This window comes from Epithele typhae (assembly GCF_022376455.1).
Source record: "Epithele typhae strain CBS 203.58 chromosome Unknown BXZ73scaffold_11, whole genome shotgun sequence".
Taxonomy (NCBI): Eukaryota; Fungi; Basidiomycota; class Agaricomycetes; order Polyporales; family Epitheliaceae; genus Epithele; species Epithele typhae.
The window spans coordinates 199,089-216,226 of record NW_025954202.1 but is presented as its reverse complement, the minus strand read 5'-3'; the positions used below and the strand labels follow the sequence as shown (position 1 = coordinate 216,226).

At 58.0% G+C, this 17,138-nt stretch overlaps 4 protein-coding genes and 1 non-coding gene across 5 annotated transcripts; 4 read left to right on the top strand and 1 right to left on the bottom strand.

The window, feature by feature from the left end:
- The first annotated feature begins 4,315 nt into the window (after positions 1-4,315).
- Positions 4,316-4,411, top strand: BXZ73DRAFT_t60. Its single transcript has one exon. It is a non-coding gene; the product is annotated as a tRNA-Val (tRNA).
- A 460-nt stretch (positions 4,412-4,871) lies between these two features.
- On the top strand, positions 4,872-6,662 carry BXZ73DRAFT_43383 (uncharacterized protein; the record flags this gene model as incomplete). The annotated part of the gene is made up of 5 exons (XM_048019134.1): positions 4,872-5,062; positions 5,118-5,276; positions 5,328-5,551; positions 5,607-6,093; positions 6,149-6,662. The coding sequence occupies 5 exons, from the start codon at positions 4,872-4,874 to the stop codon at positions 6,660-6,662; spliced, it is 1,575 nt and encodes a 524-aa protein (XP_047879977.1).
- A 904-nt stretch (positions 6,663-7,566) lies between these two features.
- Positions 7,567-9,583, top strand: BXZ73DRAFT_43393 (NCS1 nucleoside transporter family; the record flags this gene model as incomplete). Its single annotated transcript, XM_048019138.1, has 7 exons — positions 7,567-7,976; positions 8,032-8,044; positions 8,104-8,180; positions 8,233-8,856; positions 8,922-9,039; positions 9,099-9,252; positions 9,309-9,583. The coding sequence occupies 7 exons, from the start codon at positions 7,567-7,569 to the stop codon at positions 9,581-9,583; spliced, it is 1,671 nt and encodes a 556-aa protein (XP_047879976.1).
- A 1,032-nt stretch (positions 9,584-10,615) lies between these two features.
- On the top strand, positions 10,616-13,497 carry BXZ73DRAFT_43419 (P-loop containing nucleoside triphosphate hydrolase protein; the record flags this gene model as incomplete). The annotated part of the gene is made up of 9 exons (XM_048019145.1): positions 10,616-10,729; positions 10,784-10,897; positions 11,003-11,061; positions 11,125-11,246; positions 11,307-12,418; positions 12,472-12,547; positions 12,599-12,721; positions 12,775-13,135; positions 13,191-13,497. 9 exons carry the CDS (start codon positions 10,616-10,618, stop codon positions 13,495-13,497), a joined length of 2,388 nt encoding a protein of 795 aa, XP_047879975.1.
- A 1,219-nt stretch (positions 13,498-14,716) lies between these two features.
- On the bottom strand, positions 14,717-16,858 carry BXZ73DRAFT_99269 (MFS general substrate transporter; the record flags this gene model as incomplete). The annotated part of the gene is made up of 7 exons (XM_048027955.1): positions 14,717-15,365; positions 15,419-15,719; positions 15,772-15,975; positions 16,087-16,200; positions 16,263-16,370; positions 16,497-16,527; positions 16,583-16,858. 7 exons carry the CDS (start codon positions 16,856-16,858, stop codon positions 14,717-14,719), a joined length of 1,683 nt encoding a protein of 560 aa, XP_047879974.1.
- Positions 16,859-17,138: the final 280 nt, after the last annotated feature.

Here is a 17,138-nt window from a genome sequence, read left to right as displayed (position 1 = left end):
GTGGTCGCAGACGACGGAGATCTTGTGCGGGGAGCCAAGGAGCCAGGCGCGCATGTCGCGGAAGGTGTCAATGAGGGCGAGAAGCTCCTTGTCATGGACGTCGTAGTTGATCTCAGCGGGTATGAGCTTGCGGGAGAAGTACCCAACAGGGTGGAGGTCGCCCGAGTCATCTGGTTGTTGCAAGACACCAGCGATAGCGTAGTCGGAGGCGTCGGTGAGAATGGTACAAGGGCGGTGGGGGTCGTAATGACGGAGGACAGGTGCAGAGAGGAGAGCGGTTTGGAGGGAGTGGAATGCGGAGCGTTGAGCGTCGCCGAAGATGAAAGGAGTGTCGGCCTTGGTCAGGGAAGTGAGTGGAAGTACAATGGAAGAGAAGCGAGGGACGAAGCGGCGATAGAAGTTGGCGAACCCAAGGAAGGATTGGACTTCCTTAATGGTCTCCGGCTCGGGCCAGTCGGCGACAGTCGAAAGCTTCTTCGGGTTCATGCGAATGCCATCTGAGGAGATGATGAAGCCAAGGAATTCGACTTCAGTCTTGTTCCATTCGCATTTGCGGGGATTGGCGTAGAGTTTCGCGTCACGAAGCTTCTCAAGGACGAGACGTGTGTGACGTTCATGCTCCTCTGGTGTGCGGGAGAAGATGAGTATGTCGTCGAGGTACACGACGCAGAAGACGTCGATGTACTCGCGCAACACATCCTGTATGAAAGACTGAAAGGCTGCGGGGGCGTTGGTGAGTCCATAAGGCATAACGAGGTGCTCGAAGAGACCGAGCGGAGTGCGGAAAGCAGTTTTCCACTCGTCGCCATCTTTGATGCGGACGTGGGAGTAAGCGGATTTGAGGTCGAGGGCAGAGAAGATCTTCGCGCCCTGGATGCGGTCGAGGAGATCGTTGACGAGCGGTAGCGGGTACCGGTTCTTGCGCGTGATGGCGTTGAGTCCCCGGTAGTCGACACAGAGGCGTAGCTCGCCCGTCTTTTTGCGTGTGAAGAGAACGGGGGCGGCAGCGGACGACGTAGAGCGTCGTATGTGACCGCGCTTGAGATTGTCAGCGAGGTGCTTCGCAAGCGCGTCGCGCTCATCGAGGCCGAGACGATAGAGTGGTCCGAAAGGTGGAGTCTTCCCAGGCTCAAGTTCAATGTCGACATCGTAGGGGCGGTGTGGCGGAAGATGGTCGAACTCGGCAGGGTTGAAAACCGTGTCTTGGAAGTCTTGGAACTCTGAGGGAATGCTGTCGTGTATGTCGTCCCACTCGGATGGGTCCGGAGGCGCGTCGTAGTGAGCTTGGAGCGCGTCCTGTAGATCTGTGGAGATAGTCCGAGTTGTGGGATCGAAATGAAAAGAAGATACTATGACGCCAGGTTCGCGGCGAAGAGCGCGAAGGAATTTCTTCGGCGTGAGCGTGCGAATGCGGCGGGGAGACGAAGGCGATGTTGAGGACAATGGGCAACCGGAGCCGGCCGAGTCCGAAGCAGGAGACGCAGGGCAACCGAAGCCGGCGAGCGTTGACGATGTTGAGGCCTGATGCGATGTGAGGTGTGTGTTGGGATCGATGGCAGGAACATGGATGGGTGGAGTAGAGTGGAAGGGATCGGAGAAAGTGGGAGGAGACGAAGACGATGTAGGGGAGTGGTGAGTAGAAGTGGAGAAAGATGTTGATGGAGGTATGTCGATGTCGGATGGTGTGTCTTCAGAGCAACAGTGCAGTGTAAGCTGCATGCGGCCCCAGTCGATGTCGGGGTTGTGTTTGCGTAACCAGTCGAGTCCGAGAATGATAGGATACGAGACAGACACTATAGAAAGAGAAATGACTTCAGAATGCGTACGTATGGAGAGATTTGACGTTATTTCTTGTGTAATGAGACCTGTAGCTATAGGACGGTTATCAACGGCGAGAATAGGAACGGGAATGGCTTTGTTTTTTCTTGGTATGGAGTGACGACGAGCAAAAGAATCTGAAATAACGGAAGACGAAGCACCTGAGTCGATCATAGCGTAAGTACGTATTGGCTTTGTTTTCAGAAAAGTAAGTAAGATAGAAACGAAGAAATGTTGTGGAGAAAAGGAGACGGTACCGGAAGCGAAGACAAATTGAGGAGCAGGGAGAGGGCGAGTGGTGTAGTGTCCGTTATCGAGCCGAACATGTGTAGGTACTGGCGCATTGTATGTAGAATGTCTGTAGATGCCGTTCTCATCAACCAGTAGCCGTACTTGGGGAACGGTAGAGTGCGAGCTTACGATCTGGCCGCAGTAGAAGGCTTCGCTTTAGCTGCTTTGGCAGCGTCAGCGTTGCGCTTTTGTGCGGCAGGTGAAAGGTTAGGGCAGTTGGGTGCGATATGACCGGCGTCACTGCAGTAGCGGCAAAGGCCAAGCTTGTTGCGACGGTCCTTCTCTTCTTGGGACAGCGGACCACGAGGACGTGCGCTGGTGCGTGTCGCGTCGATCTCCATTGGGACCTCCGTAGAAGTGAGGTCGGCGGCGGAGGTGGAGGTGGAGGGCGCGGAAGAGTGCGTAGCGGGGTGTGCAGAGTGACTGTGGCTGTTCCCATTGCGCGAAGAAGAGGTGCGTGACGAGGTGGTGTTGCGCATGGAAATGCGAGCGTTGTGCTGCTCATCATCAATGTCGACGGCGTCTTCAATGAGCTCGATGAAGGTCTTGGGTTGGTTACGGCGTCCGCGCGAGGCAAGCGCGTTGCGGACGTCGGGTTTAAGTCCTTCCTTGAAGTAGTGAATCTTCACTGACTCGGAGAGCTCAAGGTGTGCAAGAAGGGTAACAAATTCAGACCGATACGACGAGCAAGCACCAGTCTGACGAAGAGACTGTAGCTTGTGTAGGGACGTCGCGGCAATGTTCGGGTCGGCGAAATGTGCCTTGAAGGACTGGGTGAAAGCGGTGTAGTCATGGAGAAGGTGCGGGCTTGCAGCTTTGACAGACTCAAACCACCGTGCAGGTGTACCTGCGGAGAGAAAGGTGCCGAAGTAGGCGACCTTGCGGTGGTCATTGACAAGCGAGTCGCCTTGAAGCTCAATGACCGCTTCCATGGCATGGAGGAATGAGCGGACATCGGAAGCTTTGCCTGTGAACTGGTTTGGGTCCTTGAAGCGAGGGATCGGCAAGGTCTTGGGGGAATTGGTAACACTGGTGATCGTATTGACTTTGTTCGCGAGCTCCAGAGAACCATTACCAATCTGCGCGACTGCAGACGAGAGTGCTCCAAATTGTTCAACCATAGTGTACTGCCCCGCTTGAATGCGCTGCAAGAGGACGAGGTGCGCGACAGCAGGATCAGTAACTTTCGTAATGTCGAAGTCTGGAGGGAGATCGAATTGGTGCGGGAACGGAGGTGGTTTCGGAGAGAAGGGATTGTTGTCGGGAGTGTTGTTGCCGCTTGGGGTGCGGAAGGGGTTGTTGGATTGGTTGGCCATGATGGATTAGAATAGTGCCGGCAGGGTAGAAAGGGATAGCGATCAAACTGTAAGGCTAGACACCTTATGACGGCGCGCGAAGACGAAGAGGGAGTGTAGTGAACGAAGAGGCGAGCAAGTCGCGAGAACGCGCGAAACGCGGTCGGCGATGAGTACGCGAGGCGCGGTCGGCGATGGGCGCGCGAGGCGTGATCGGCGATGGGAGCGCTGAGCGCCTGTGGCGAAGGGCGATAGCCGGCAACGCCGGAAGCGGACGAGGTGTGGAGGAATGGGACTAGAACTGCGTTGATCGCTAACGAATGTAGTACAGTAGTGTAGTATATATACATGCACAATGTCAGGAGTCCGTAAGCATATCGTATGGAGAATGCGGGACTAAACGAGTGGCAAAGAACGTAGCGCGGGACGGATGCGGGACGTGCGTAACGTAGTATCGTAGTGTGTCATAGCCGGGATCCTGACAAGCTCACACACTCCTGCGGCATGGATTCGTGAACGTTAGATCAAGAATGGACATATTCTCGGATGACCGATGCAAGGCCGCGTGACAAAGCACCCGCGTTGGACGCACGCAGTCCATGTGCGATTTTTAGTACTAGCACATGCCAAACAGCCCCCACACATCGTTGTTGGCAGCATACTTATACTTGACGCAATATTGTGACCCCAGTGGTCTTTTCAGCCAATCAGCAGAGAGAGTATGTAGCGGTGTTGCGCACCAGCGGCTGAGATCAGTTGAAGGACGAATGAAATGGTGGAGAGGTAAAATCAACCTGAGATGATGCTTTTCGTGAGGGAACGCCGTTCGGTGGCAGAGAGTGTTGGTCAGCAGTCGTTAAAGGCGTTTAAAACTTTTACAGTATATATACGTACAAAGGGAAAGTATCCATGGTCCGATGGTGTAGTTGGTTATCACGTCTGTCTCACATTACAAGCAGTGTTTGTATGTGCACAGGAGGTCTCCAGTTCGAGCCTGGATCGGACCATTTTTTTCACTATCCACGGTGTTTTGAGAGCTTCATTACACTTTATCCTGCTTTGATCTAAAATTCGATGTGGTTTTGACAATTGGCGCTTTCATTACATAACCGCTCATGTCACATGTGCGAAGTAGTCGCAGTAATGGCATCGGCGCTAATGCCGCCTGGACCTGGATTCTGCCAGAACTCGTCCTCTCACAACTGGAATGCCGCCACCCCCAACTCGCCGGCATCAGTTCGCTCCGCTTGGATCCACAGTGACCGAACCAGCTTGCACTCGATCCGTCCCATGATTGGAACAGCTTATGTATGGCTGTCAGCCTTCGTTCACAAGCTCGAACTCACTCGTCAGCACCTGACGTCACCAACTGTGTTGCGTGGCAGCCCTCCTATATAGTCCATGCTCACCCGTTTCTCCCCTCGTGCCCGCCTCTCGCCGCACACCATTGCCGTCCTTTACTATACCATGACTTCCCAAAACACCGACAAGGCGACTCTCCAGAAGCTCTTTCCCACCCCGCCGCCGCCGCCGCCTTCAGCTCAGTCCCCCGCACGGTTCCCCGGAGTCACCCCCGAGTCAACGGCAACGCTGCTGAGAACTCTTGAGGAGAACCATGTCAAGTGGCACGTTTTCTTCAACTCCAAAGGTTTTCACAAGTGAGTTTGCCTGGTTCTCCGTCTTGATAGATCCCTCGACCTTACCTTTTGGCAGCCATAACTCTCACCAGCTCCTCGCCGTTTACCAGCTCGGAGCGAATGGCGCCGTGATCGAAGCCGCGTACGGCAACCACGCTTCTTACATGCGCGAGGCTGTGGAATCCCCGGAGCCCATCACTAAGCAGAACTTCTGCAAGCACCTTGGCGATGAGAAGTAAGTCTCATCCCGCTCCACAGTGGATCACACAGCTCAAGTCGTCGATAGCTTCTACGCCGCTTACCTGAAGTTCTTCCAAAAGGAGCTCATCAAAAACGGCCCCGCCGTCGTTCTCGAGGAGTACATCTTCTCGCCCCAGGCGAACATCGAACCACCGGAGGCGGGCAAGGAGCCTATGCAGATGGTCAACCGGTTCCATTCGGGCCTCCTGCACCCGATGATCCACACGGGTTACGGGGCCGAGTTCGGGCTGCCCGGAATGTTCGCAGAAGGTAAAGTTGCGCCGGGGGCCCTCGCAACTTCGCTCTCACTATCTCATTCCCATAGGACTGGCTCAGACTGCAGTGCATGGGTTGACAGCGGCAGCGCTGACCCCTCCTTCCATCCTGAAATATGCTCAAGCAGCAGCCACCGACCTCGGCTCCGCAACCGTGTCGCGCCTCACCTCGCTCATCCCTTCTCTCTTCCTCAACCAGTTCCAGGCTGCTGCGGGCCCTCAGAAGCCGACGAAGGGTGTCCACGCACTCACCCTCCTAGGTCGCGTGCTCAACGACGATTACTACTCATGGAAGACTATCGCGCTCCCTCCTCCGAAGGACAGCGAAGACGACAGCTCGCTCGAGCGGGTTCTCCACCTTCGTGGCGAGGCTCTTGCGAAGCTCGTGGACGAATGGACGGTCGACGGGACCAACGCGCATGAGGTCCACAACAAGATCGAGGAGATCTTCTGGATGAACGCGACCATCTTCGGTGTCGGGGGCTGGTGGGGCCGCCACAAGTCCAAGACGGGCAAGTTCAACGGCGACTTCCTCTTGTACGTCTGTCTCGTCGTGTGCCAGTTCCCGCCACTGACCTCGCATTTCTGGCAGGTTGCACCTCGTCACCTCCTCCCTCTTCCTCCCCTCCCTCGTCGCCTACCTCTCCCCGCAGGCGACGACGATCCTCCTCCGCACCCACCTCCTCAACTCCCTCGCGATGTATGTCGCCCGCGGCCGCCCGCAGCTCCCAATCGCCGACTTCATGTCCTCCGTCACCACGACGCCCGCCGCGCCCTCCATCGCGCCGACGCCCGCCGCGTGCGCCCCGGGCACGCTCGCGCCCGACGACCGCGCGCCGAACCCGTGGCTCGCGCTGCTGCAGAGCACGGTGGCGCACAAGGACGACCACCTCTGCAAGCTGCAGCGCACGCTCGCGCACTACGCCGCGCTGTACGGCGCCGCGCGCCCGGGGCACGTCGCCGCCGCGACGGAGCTCGCGGGCGCGGACGCGCTCGACGGGACGCTCTTCGTGCGCGTCGCGGAGCTCGCGATGGACCGGATCGGGTGGATGCGGGAGGGGGAGGAGATGCGGGAGTGGGACTTTGACGCGTTCTACCACGACTGAGCGCAGAGCGCGCGTGGGGGGTTGTGTGTGCTTGTGTCGCTGTCTGTGGGCTCCGTTGTAGGAACGTAAGCTTTACGAGTGTATGAATAGTTCGGAGCGGTTGTATGCAGCGCTACTTGACTGTCGCTTGAATCTACTTCCAGGGATCCGACTCTGTCTATTGCTTTGTGTTATTGAGCAGGCCCTTAGTACGGGAGATCCAAGCACACCGCGAGGGGTTGAAGTTGCCATGGACTGTGGCAGAGCCAGAGTCTGAACTTGCTGAAACTGCGCTCAATCTTGGCACCCGGAGTTTCCGATCCGTTGGCCTACTTATCGTGCCCAAGGGAGGTCTATACTAGTTTGAAACAGGAGGGAGGTGAACACGATGCGCGTCGGGGGCCCTCGGGGGCCTGACTCTAATGTTTGAATGCCGGTAGCACAGCTTCCCTGATCGGCTTGGCGGCTGGCGGCTGCGTCGGCGCCCGGGACGGGGCTCCGACTCGAACCATGACGGCCACGAGACCCCCTGCGCGGCTTACAAATCTCTCTCTCCCTCTCTTCGCGCTTCGCCATGCCGGCAATTCCGCCATCGACGCTCCAGCAGCCGCACTCTGTCCACTCACGCGTCTCTCTGCGCGCAACGCCCCGCTGTCATGGCGTGGCGTCGGGGAGACTGGACAAAGTCCGGTGCGTCCGGCATATCCGCCGTCGATCTCGTACCTGCACGGGAATACAGGTTTCACCCGACCAGAACGTTGAGGCGGCCGTCCGATAGCCAAATCCTCCATCACCGTTATCGGCCCTCCACCTTATCTCTCCGCAGACTGCTATAAGTCAATCCCACCACCCGGCGCTCGGTCCTCGCTAGCCTCCACCGGCAGCGCTCCCCACTCTCGCCGCCCCGTGCTCTGCCCCCGACGCAATGGTCTCTTCCACCATTCTCAAGAGGCTCGAGATCAAGCACAAGGACGGCGAGGAGAACCCGTCCGCCTGGGTGAACCGCGACATCGTGCCCCTCCCGCCCTCGCGCCGCACCTGGGGCGCCTGGTCCTTCGTTGGCTACTGGGTCCTCACCGGCTTCAACATCTCTGGCTGGACGACCGCGTCCAGCCTGCTCGGCCTCGGCCTCTCCGTCTGGCAGGCCATGGTCTCCGTCATCATCGGCAACCTCATCGTCGCCGTCGCCGTCGTCGCCACCGGCTTCGTCGGCGCGGAGTGGCACGTCGGCTTCCCGATCTACAACCGCTTCACCTGGGGCGTGTTCGGGAGCTTCTTCCCCCTCATGATGCGCATCATGTTGTCGATTGTGTGGTACGGTGTGCAGCTTGTCTTGTGAGTCGTCTTACTTTCTTAGTCACGTGAGCTTCAAAACTGACTTCATCTGTAGCGGTGGTCGCAGTGTATGCTTCCAATCTCGCCTGTGGCAGGGAAATTCACGCTCACGCGTCTCGTTTCATAGCTCAAGGTTGTCATTGGCGCCATCTGGCCCAGCTTTTACACCTTGAAGAACACCCTCCCCGGCAGTGCAGGGATTGAGTACGTCATGATGGCCTCTATTCAGCGAGTCGTTCCTTACCTCAACTTTCAGGACCAACGACCTCGTTGCCATCCTCATCTTTGCCTTTATCTCCCTCCCTCTGCTCGCCGTACCCCCAGAGCATTTCCGCAAGCCCTTCCTCTTCGGCTCGGTCATCATGACGATCATGGTCTTCGTATTCTTCATCTGGGCTCTCGTTACGCAAGGCGGCGGAGGCCCCCTCCTCGACGACCCCTCCGCGCTCTCTGGAGTCGACCCGATCACGAACAGCACTCGACTCGGTTGGGCCATCGCTTACGGTATCTCCTCCACCATCGGCGGCATCTGCGCCGGCATCCTCAACCAGAGCGACTACACCCGCTTCGCGTCCTACCCGCGCGCGCAGATCGTCTCCCAGCTCGTCATCGTCCCCGTCAGCTCCGTCATCATCGCCGTCATCGGCCTCATCGTCACCTCGTGTGCCGCCGGTCTCTACCCCGAGGAAGGTCTCCTTTGGGAGCCGTACGAGCTCCTCGAGGTCATCCAGAGGAACGGAGGCTCCCGCTCGCGCGTCGCGTGCTTCTTTGCCGGCTGCGTGTTCGTTATGTCGCAGTTCGGTATCAACATCCCCGGCAACGCCATCTCGGGTGGCATCGATATGTCGGGTCTCCTCCCCAAGTACCTCAACATCAAGCGGTACGTCCTCGTCGCGACGTTCCTCTAGACACGGTATTCACTTTTTTTTTTTTTTTTTTTTTCAGTGGTGCTGTTGTCACCGCCCTCCTCGGTCTCGCTATCTGCCCCTGGAAGCTCCTTGGCGGATCCAGCACCTTCCTCACCGTGCTCAGTTCCTTTGCTGTCTTCCTTGGCCCCCTTACTGTACGTCTTCCGTCCGTATTCCAGCCATTCCACCGATCTCACACATAGTACCACTTCAGGGCGTCATGGTCTCCGACTACCTCGTCATCCGCAAGAGCAAGCTCCGCCTCACGCACCTCTACATGCCCAACCCGAACTCCATCTACTACTTCACCTCCGGCGTCAACTTCCGCGCCGTCGTCTCCTGGGTATTCGGCGTCTGGCCACTCATGCGTAAGCCCGCCCCGTCCCTCCGTCCTCTACCGCTCACCCAGCCGCCTCCGTTCCAGCCGGCTTCATCAACGCCGTCTCCCCGAGCCCGATCGGCGTCGCGCAGGGCTGGACGTACATGTACGACCTCGCGTGGCCGCTCGGCTTCGTCCTCTCCGCCGTCGTGCACATCGCGCTCTCCAAGGCGTTCCCCCCGACCGGGCTCGGCGAGGTCGACGACGAGGACGTGTTCGGCACGTTCACCGAGCTCCCTGGGGGCGTCTACGACCACGGCGCGGGCGCGAGCGAGTCCGGCAGCGTCGACGTCAAGGACGCGAAGGTCGCGGTCATGTAAGAGGTGACGGAGCGACGAGGTTTGGTCCACGGCGGAACGTGTTTGTGATATGTTCTATGTTCTCGGAATATCTCGTCAGTGGCCTCACTTTGATTGCGTGTTCTGCTGGGGCTGACGTCGACGAATGTGTAGATAGTACTTTAGACGAATCCCTTCGTATTACCCCATGTATTTTTGACAGCCCGCTGAAAAGGAACTTATGTTCTCTCTACATCGCGCTTCGACGAGCCCTGTGGGTTTATCGCGTTCAGCGTCCTTTCTGCTCGCCGAGTCCATTGCGGACGAGAACCTCCGGGTGCATATCTGTGACTACAACCATGTCTACATTGTGCTGCTCCTTTGCAGTTTCTCGCCAGTTTTCTGCTTACGCGCAGGCCTTCTATAACTTCTGCCTCGAATAATCCCGCGACGTCCTCCTCAAGAAGAACTCGGCAGAGGTCCTGGGGAAGTACGTCTTCTCCGAAAAAGCCAACGTCGATGGGTCCCGTATCGAAAGTCAACCGCGGATCCTAAATTGCTTCCTCCCGGCCGTTTCGCATCATCTACGTTGGCTATGGGGCTTAAGCTGACATCCTCTGATCGAGTGCGGAAGGTAAGTCAAGTTCGCGGTCATGGGAATCCGTGGTTCTGTCCGTCTCATCAATCTCATTGTTGCTCAGGAATCGCCCAGGACCTTCCTCCGCAACAACGACGGGGCCGAACCCATATGCGTTCTGACCTCGCTCTTGAAGACATTGGTGGGCTCAACAACTCCTTACTCAAAACTCACAGCGAGCCCACCAAGGCCGTCCGCGCCATTTACGCACGCGTCATCGCCGCAAAACGACCAATACCCCCCCCCTGAGGGATTTCCAGAAGCTTCGTCTCACCAAACCTCCTCAGTGAGGGCCTCGGTCAGTAGCGGTCAGTGCGCTATCTAATCTCTTCGATAGACGCGCGTGCTGCGGCTTCCTGGGACACGGACTGCCTCTCTCCTTCCCTCTCTCACTCTCTCCTTCCTCTGTATATACCCCCTTCCCTCTGGGCCCATCCATGGCCAACCCATACACGAAGGCGCCGCCCCTAAAGGCAAACTTGGGCGCGAATGACCCTCTCTTTGGCCTCTTCCCGCGAAAAGTGACTGCAGCGCAAGTCACCAAGGCTCTGGTGTGTGCTACTGCTCCGTAGAAACGGACACTCCCTCACGATAAGCATTCGAAGCACCACGAGTACAACTATTTTACAAAACGCCCACGCTCGACCCAGTACAAGAAGATTCTGGAGGCCCGCAAGAAGCTGCCCGTGTTCTGCCAGATGGACGAGTTCCTCAAAATGGTACGTCCAACCGTCTGCTCTTTCCCAAATGAGGGGAGGTCAGAGTCTGCTTCAGGCATACCGCGCCCCAGGCCGATGAGGACGTAGCTAATTCTCCGGCAAAAGTTCACCAACAACCAGATCATCGTCATGGTGGGAGAGACTGGCTCGGGCAAGACAACTCAGTGAGAGACGCAACTCCTCAGAAGAGTCTCCTCGGTTTCCCCCTGACGGCACTTGTCTCTTAGGATACCTCAGTTTGTCTGCTACTCGGACCTACCCCACTCCAAGGGCCAGTTGGTGGCGTGTACACAACCAAGACGAGTGGCTGCGATGGCCGTGGCAAAGCATGTAGCAGATGAGATGGACGGTACGTGCTCGGCTGCTAGGCTACTCCTGCGAGATGCGCTATTCACTGGAGATGACACAGTGCAATTGGGGAAGGAAGTCGGCTACTCGATCCGTTTCGAGGACATGACCGAACCGGGCACCACTTTCCTGAAGTATATGACCGACGGTATCCTTCTTCGAGAGGCGATGAACGACCCCGACCTCACCCGGTATTCCACCATCATTCTCGACGAGGCCCACGAGCGTACTCTGGCCACCGACATTCTCATGGGTCTCCTCAAGGATCTCGCAAAACGTCGCTCGGATCTCAAAATAGTAGTCATGTCTGCAACCCTCGACGCCCAAAAGTTCCAGCGTTATTTCAGCATCTCGGGTCCCGACAAGCCCGCGCCGCTATTCAAGGTCCCAGGTCGAACCCACCCCGTTGAGGTGTTCTACACTCAGGACCCCGAGCCCGACTACGTCGAAGCAGCAATCCGGACTGTGCTCATGATCCACCGCGCGGAGGAGCCGGGAGACATTCTCTTGTTCTTGACTGGTGAAGAGGAAATCGAGGACGCCTGCAGGAAGATTAAGTTAGAAGCGGACGAACTCACCAACCAGGACCCAGACAGTGTTGGACCCCTCATCTGTATCCCTCTCTACTCATCACTTCCTCCGCAACAGCAGCAGCGCATATTTGACCCTCCACCAACGCCTCGCGTTGCGAACGGCCCGCCGGGCCGCAAGGTCGTGATCTCTACCAACATCGCCGAAACATCGCTCACAATCGACGGCATAGTCTATGTCGTCGACCCCGGTTTCTCCAAGCAAAAGGTGTACAACCCACGGATCCGTGTCGAGTCGCTGCTTGTCTCCCCTATCTCGAAGGCTTCCGCCCAACAACGTGCAGGTCGTGCAGGGCGTACCCGTCCGGGCAAATGCTTCCGACTATACACCGAGAAGGATTTCATGAGCGAACTGGAGGAGCAAACACATCCTGAGATCTTGCGGAGCAACCTCGCAAACACCGTTCTGGAGCTTGCGAAGCTGGGTGTCAACGATCTGGTTCATTTCAATTACGTGGACGCACCTGCACCCGAGACTTTGATGCGCGCATTGGAACTCCTCAACTTCTTGGCCGCTCTGGATGATGACGGGAACCTGACTCACCTGGGGGGGATCATGGCCGACTTCCCACTGGATCCCCAGGTACGTCGGTATTTTATTGCTGCAACGGGTTGTCCTCTGAACGCCTTTATTAGATGGCCAAGATGCTTATCGTCAGTCCGGAGTTCAACTGCAGTAATGAAATGTTGACCATTGTCGCGATGTTGTCCGGTATGTATACGTACCACGGAAGGCTTCTTGACGCTTACTCCTCTTTTCTAGTACCCAACGTCTGGCTAAGACCTCCGAATCAGCGCAAGGAGGCTGACGCCGCGAAAGGGATGTTCACCATACCGGATGGCGATCATCTAACGCTTATGAACGTGTACAACTCGTACATGAACAGTATGTCACTCGTCACGATGATCATCGCCATGTCGCTCATTGTAGTTCTACAGACAAGCACGACAGCAAGTGGTGTTGGAACAACTATGTTTCTGCTCGCGCGCTACAGCAAGCAGATAATGTACGGTCACAGTTGCTGCGGACTATGGAGCGCTACGAGATTGAGCTCGTGACGACGCAAGACGAGAAGAAGCTCTTCGTGAACATCCGCAAGGCGCTCGTCTGCGGGTTCTTCATGCAGGTTGCACACAAAGAGGGGGACAAGGGCAACTATCTTACCGTGAAGGACAACCAAGTCGTGTCACTGCATCCTTCATGCGGGCTGGACGCGTCGCCCGAATGGGTGATCTTCAATGAGTTCGTGCTGACGTCGAAGCCGTACATCCGGACGGTTTCAGAAGCTAGGATAGAGTGGTTAGTGCACTTCTGATCATCGTTGACATGAACAAGGTCTGACTGTTTCTTGCAGGCTTCTTGAGTACGCCAAGTCGTACTTCGATCCGTCGACATTCCCCGAAGGGGAAACGAAGCAGGCGCTGTTGCGGGTGCTGAGGAAGCGTTCATTCAAGGCTGTTGACGGCGGCGCGTCCAACGGAAGGAATAGTCCTGCGGCTAGCGACCAGCCGGCGAAGCGTTCCCTTAAGTCCGCTGTTAACTACAGCAGCAGTGGCACAGATGCACCTGCAACTGACGCCGTCCAGTCGTTGCAGTTGCACCTGTCGGCACTCCAGTTGAGACCGTCGAAGCGTGCCCGGCGCAGGCAAGGTGGAGGGTAGCGATCTCTAGCCAACCTCGAGTCCAGGACGGGTCTGTCGAACTCTTCAGCGCTTCTGAAAGCGTGTACGGAAAGACGAATCGTCGATGTATCAATCTGAAAGGCGTGGTACAGTAGTACGGGGGAAGTGTATATCGATACAAATGATCTGGAAATGTCTGGACATGACGTCATGGTGCGTCATAGAGCGTTTTCCTTTGTGGCGTGGTGTTTGCTGGGCCCCGGGAACACTCTGCTCTTCCCGGAGCCCCCGCTCATACGACACAACACAGGCCGCAGGTGAGGCAGGCGATGGCCGCCGCGATCCCTTCGAATATCGCTGCGGACGAGGGACCCCGCGATCAATATATGGACTCCATCACGGAACACAACAAACGCACCGAGGAATACGCATTCGAAGCACCCAACAATTGCCACCGCAACGGTGCAAATCACGTCCGCGAGACATGCGAAGATGCCTGTGGGCAGCGCGAACGGTGCTGCGCTCAGCACCGACGCTCCGGAGAGAGATATGATGTCACTCACCTACGATGCATGATATGATGATCCTGTGCTCAGACAAACATCGCATGAGCGACAAGAACATACGAAAGACGAGTCACTCACCCCATCGCGCAGAGGACGTGGGGAGAAGAGAGCAGCTGGTGATGCGTGTGGGTACGCGGCTTCCATGGGACGACTTATGACTCAGATATGCTCCGCAGCTCCCACACGGGAGACGCCGTCTAGGAGCATGAGAAAACCGTAACCTCACCTTCCTTCCTGGGGCCTGAGAAAAGAGCCGCACAAACTGGTCATCGTGTGCCCTCTTACGTCGTACGTCTCAAGCTCACTAAGGCTGGGGAAGTGGTTGACGGTCTTAGGAAGCGCTTACCTTACATAAGGCGATCCCCGAGCACGTTGATCTCAATGCCCGTTCATGAAGCCGAACAAAAACAAGTACTCCTGGTCAACGTCGCAGACTCCAAGAACATCAAGAGGGCGTCATCTAGATTATGGAAGATACTATGGATACACATGCATCAAAATCGACGTAGTACAGTTCGTCTATCATACCGAAACTCTACCCAGTCTATATCTATGTACAACCACCGACAGAGCAAAAACCCAGAAAAACCGGAACGTAAAAAGTGCAAAACAGGAGAGAAATTAGCGGATAGCGATGAAAGTCCGCGACCTGTGGATGTCGTGAAGATCGTGAGTCGTGTCCATGAAGCCGTCTAAGCCTCGAGGCTGCGGCGGAGCGCCGCGACCGGCACCGTGGGTCCGTCTTCCTGCGCCGCGACACTGTCGGCGGCGTTTTGTTCGGCCACCTCCTCGACGACGACCTTCTTCTCCTCAGAAACGACCTCCTCCACGTCGAACGCCTTCTCCTGGACGACCTCCACCTCCTCCTCCACCGCGCCCTCCCTCGACGTCCTGTAGAACACGAGCATCGCGATCCACTCCAGCGCGACGACCGCGAACAAGAACCAATACGCCGCCGCCCGCCCCGCGTACCCCTCCGCCCCGCCCGCGCTCGTCTTCTCCACGCTGCTCTCGATCGAGCCGACGGCGGAGATCCCAATCGCGCTCCCGAGCTGCAGCGCGCCGTTGAAGATCGCGCCGACGGTGCCGGCCATGCGCGGCGGGCTCGCGCGGAAGAGCGCGATGTTCGTGTGCGTGTAGGTGAGCATCGCGCCCGCGGAGCCGGCGACGAACGCGGGGAAGATGAGCGGCCAGTAGCGCGCGGGGCGGTCGGCGAAGACGAGGAGGGCGGTCGCGGCGAGGCAGAGCGCCTCGCCGGCGAGGATGATGTACTTCGGGCTGACGAGGCGCGAGAGCGCGCCGGTGAAAGACATCGCGAAGGCGAGGACGCCGAGCGGGATCCTGTGTGTGTTCCGTCAGCGCCGTTCATCCGGCGAGCGAGCGGAGGGGCTCACATGTGGATGGCGGTGGAGATGGCGCTCCAGCCCCAGACGTCCTGCCAGAGCGTGGTGTAGATGGTGAAGATCGTCGTCCACCAGAAGTAGGGCAGGAGCGCGGTGAAGAACAGGACGAGGAAGTTCGGCAGGAACCACGTGCTGGGCGGGATCGCGGCGATGGCGGTCGGGATGCGAGTCTCAAACCAGAAGAAGCCAATGACGAAGAGGACGGCAAGGATGAGCGGGACGAGCACGCCGGCCGAACCCCACCCGGACGTCGTGCCGGAGGTGACCCCGTAGATGAAGAGGATGAGTGCGACTGCAGCACGGTCAGCTCGTCGCTCTACGACCGTCAAAAGCTGAGGACTTACCAGTCAGAATAGACACACCACCGAGATCGAGACTCCTCCAGCGCGCATAGGTCTTTGCGCCAACTTCTTCGAGGTGCGGTTCTTGGGCCGGGACGAGGAAGACGCAGGCGACGGAGATCGGCATGCAGACGAGCGCGACAAACCAGAACACCCAGCTCCATGACGCAAACTGGACGAAAATGGCGCCGACAACGAGTCCAAGGACTGCACAAGCGCAGAGATAGCGCAGGTTACGGGATTCGCGAAGCGATACGAACAGGGGAAGGCACGCAGTCAGCGCCCCGATAAATGCGAGTCGGACCGAGAGGCACGTACCGTTGCCGACCGCCCCGCAGCCGCCGAAAACGCCGATGGCGCGAGCCTGTTCAGTCGGCTCCGGGAAGACGTGGACGAGGAGCGTAAGCGCGGATGGAATGGTCAGGGACGCGGCTGCAATGAAACCGCGTGAGTGGCGACGGAAGTTGGGACGGGCACGGAGGACGTGGACTCACAGATACCACTCAGGGCGCGGATAACAATGAGCGGAATCTTGCTAGTCACAAAGCCGGCACCGATGGAGAGCACGCCGAGGCCAGCGACCCCGCCGATGAACGCGAGCTCTGCACAAGGAAGGGAAGCGCCGTCAGCGTTTGAACTTTGCTGCAACCAGGAAGCCGGTCCGGCGGCTCCGACGGCCCGACGCCAGAAAAAAGTTGCGTTCGGGACACAAAGATAAGCACACTCACTCGGATTATACACGTCGCTGATACGCCCGCTCTGCGCGTCCAGTCAGCCATCGGCCCGCGTGACAAAGAGCAGCGCAGGCACTCACGATGAGGAGGAAGCTCGCGAACGTGAGCTGGAACGCGGAGATGATCCACGTCGACTCGGCCTCGGTCATCCCCAGGTCGCGCACGAGCGCGGGGATCGCGGAGAAGAGCGCCGAGTTGTTGAACGCGTCGAGGAACTGCGCGAGGCAGAAGATGAGCAGGAGCACGTACCGCCGCGCGGGCGAGTACCGCTGCAGGACCGGCGCGCGCCCGTCGACTAGAGTCTGCGCGGGCGAGAGCACCGTGGATGGGCTTTTGTTGGACGGAGGGGGGATCATTTTTAGTGGGGCGGTGAGGGACGCGCGCGCGCACAGAGGGGAGGCGGGAGGCGGAGAGAAGGGGAGGCGGGAGAGGCGGGGGGCGGGGGCACGACTGCGGAGGATGCGCTACTTGTACTCGGTTGTGTCGCTAATTTGCAAGTGGGCGAAGGGGCCTGCGGCGGGGTTCGCCGGCGGTGAGCGACCGAGGCGCGAGCGGAACAACGGAAGAGCGGGAGCGAGCGAGTGCTGATGTGCCCGTGCCCCAGGCGAGCTTTTATACGTACTCAGGCGGGTCCCA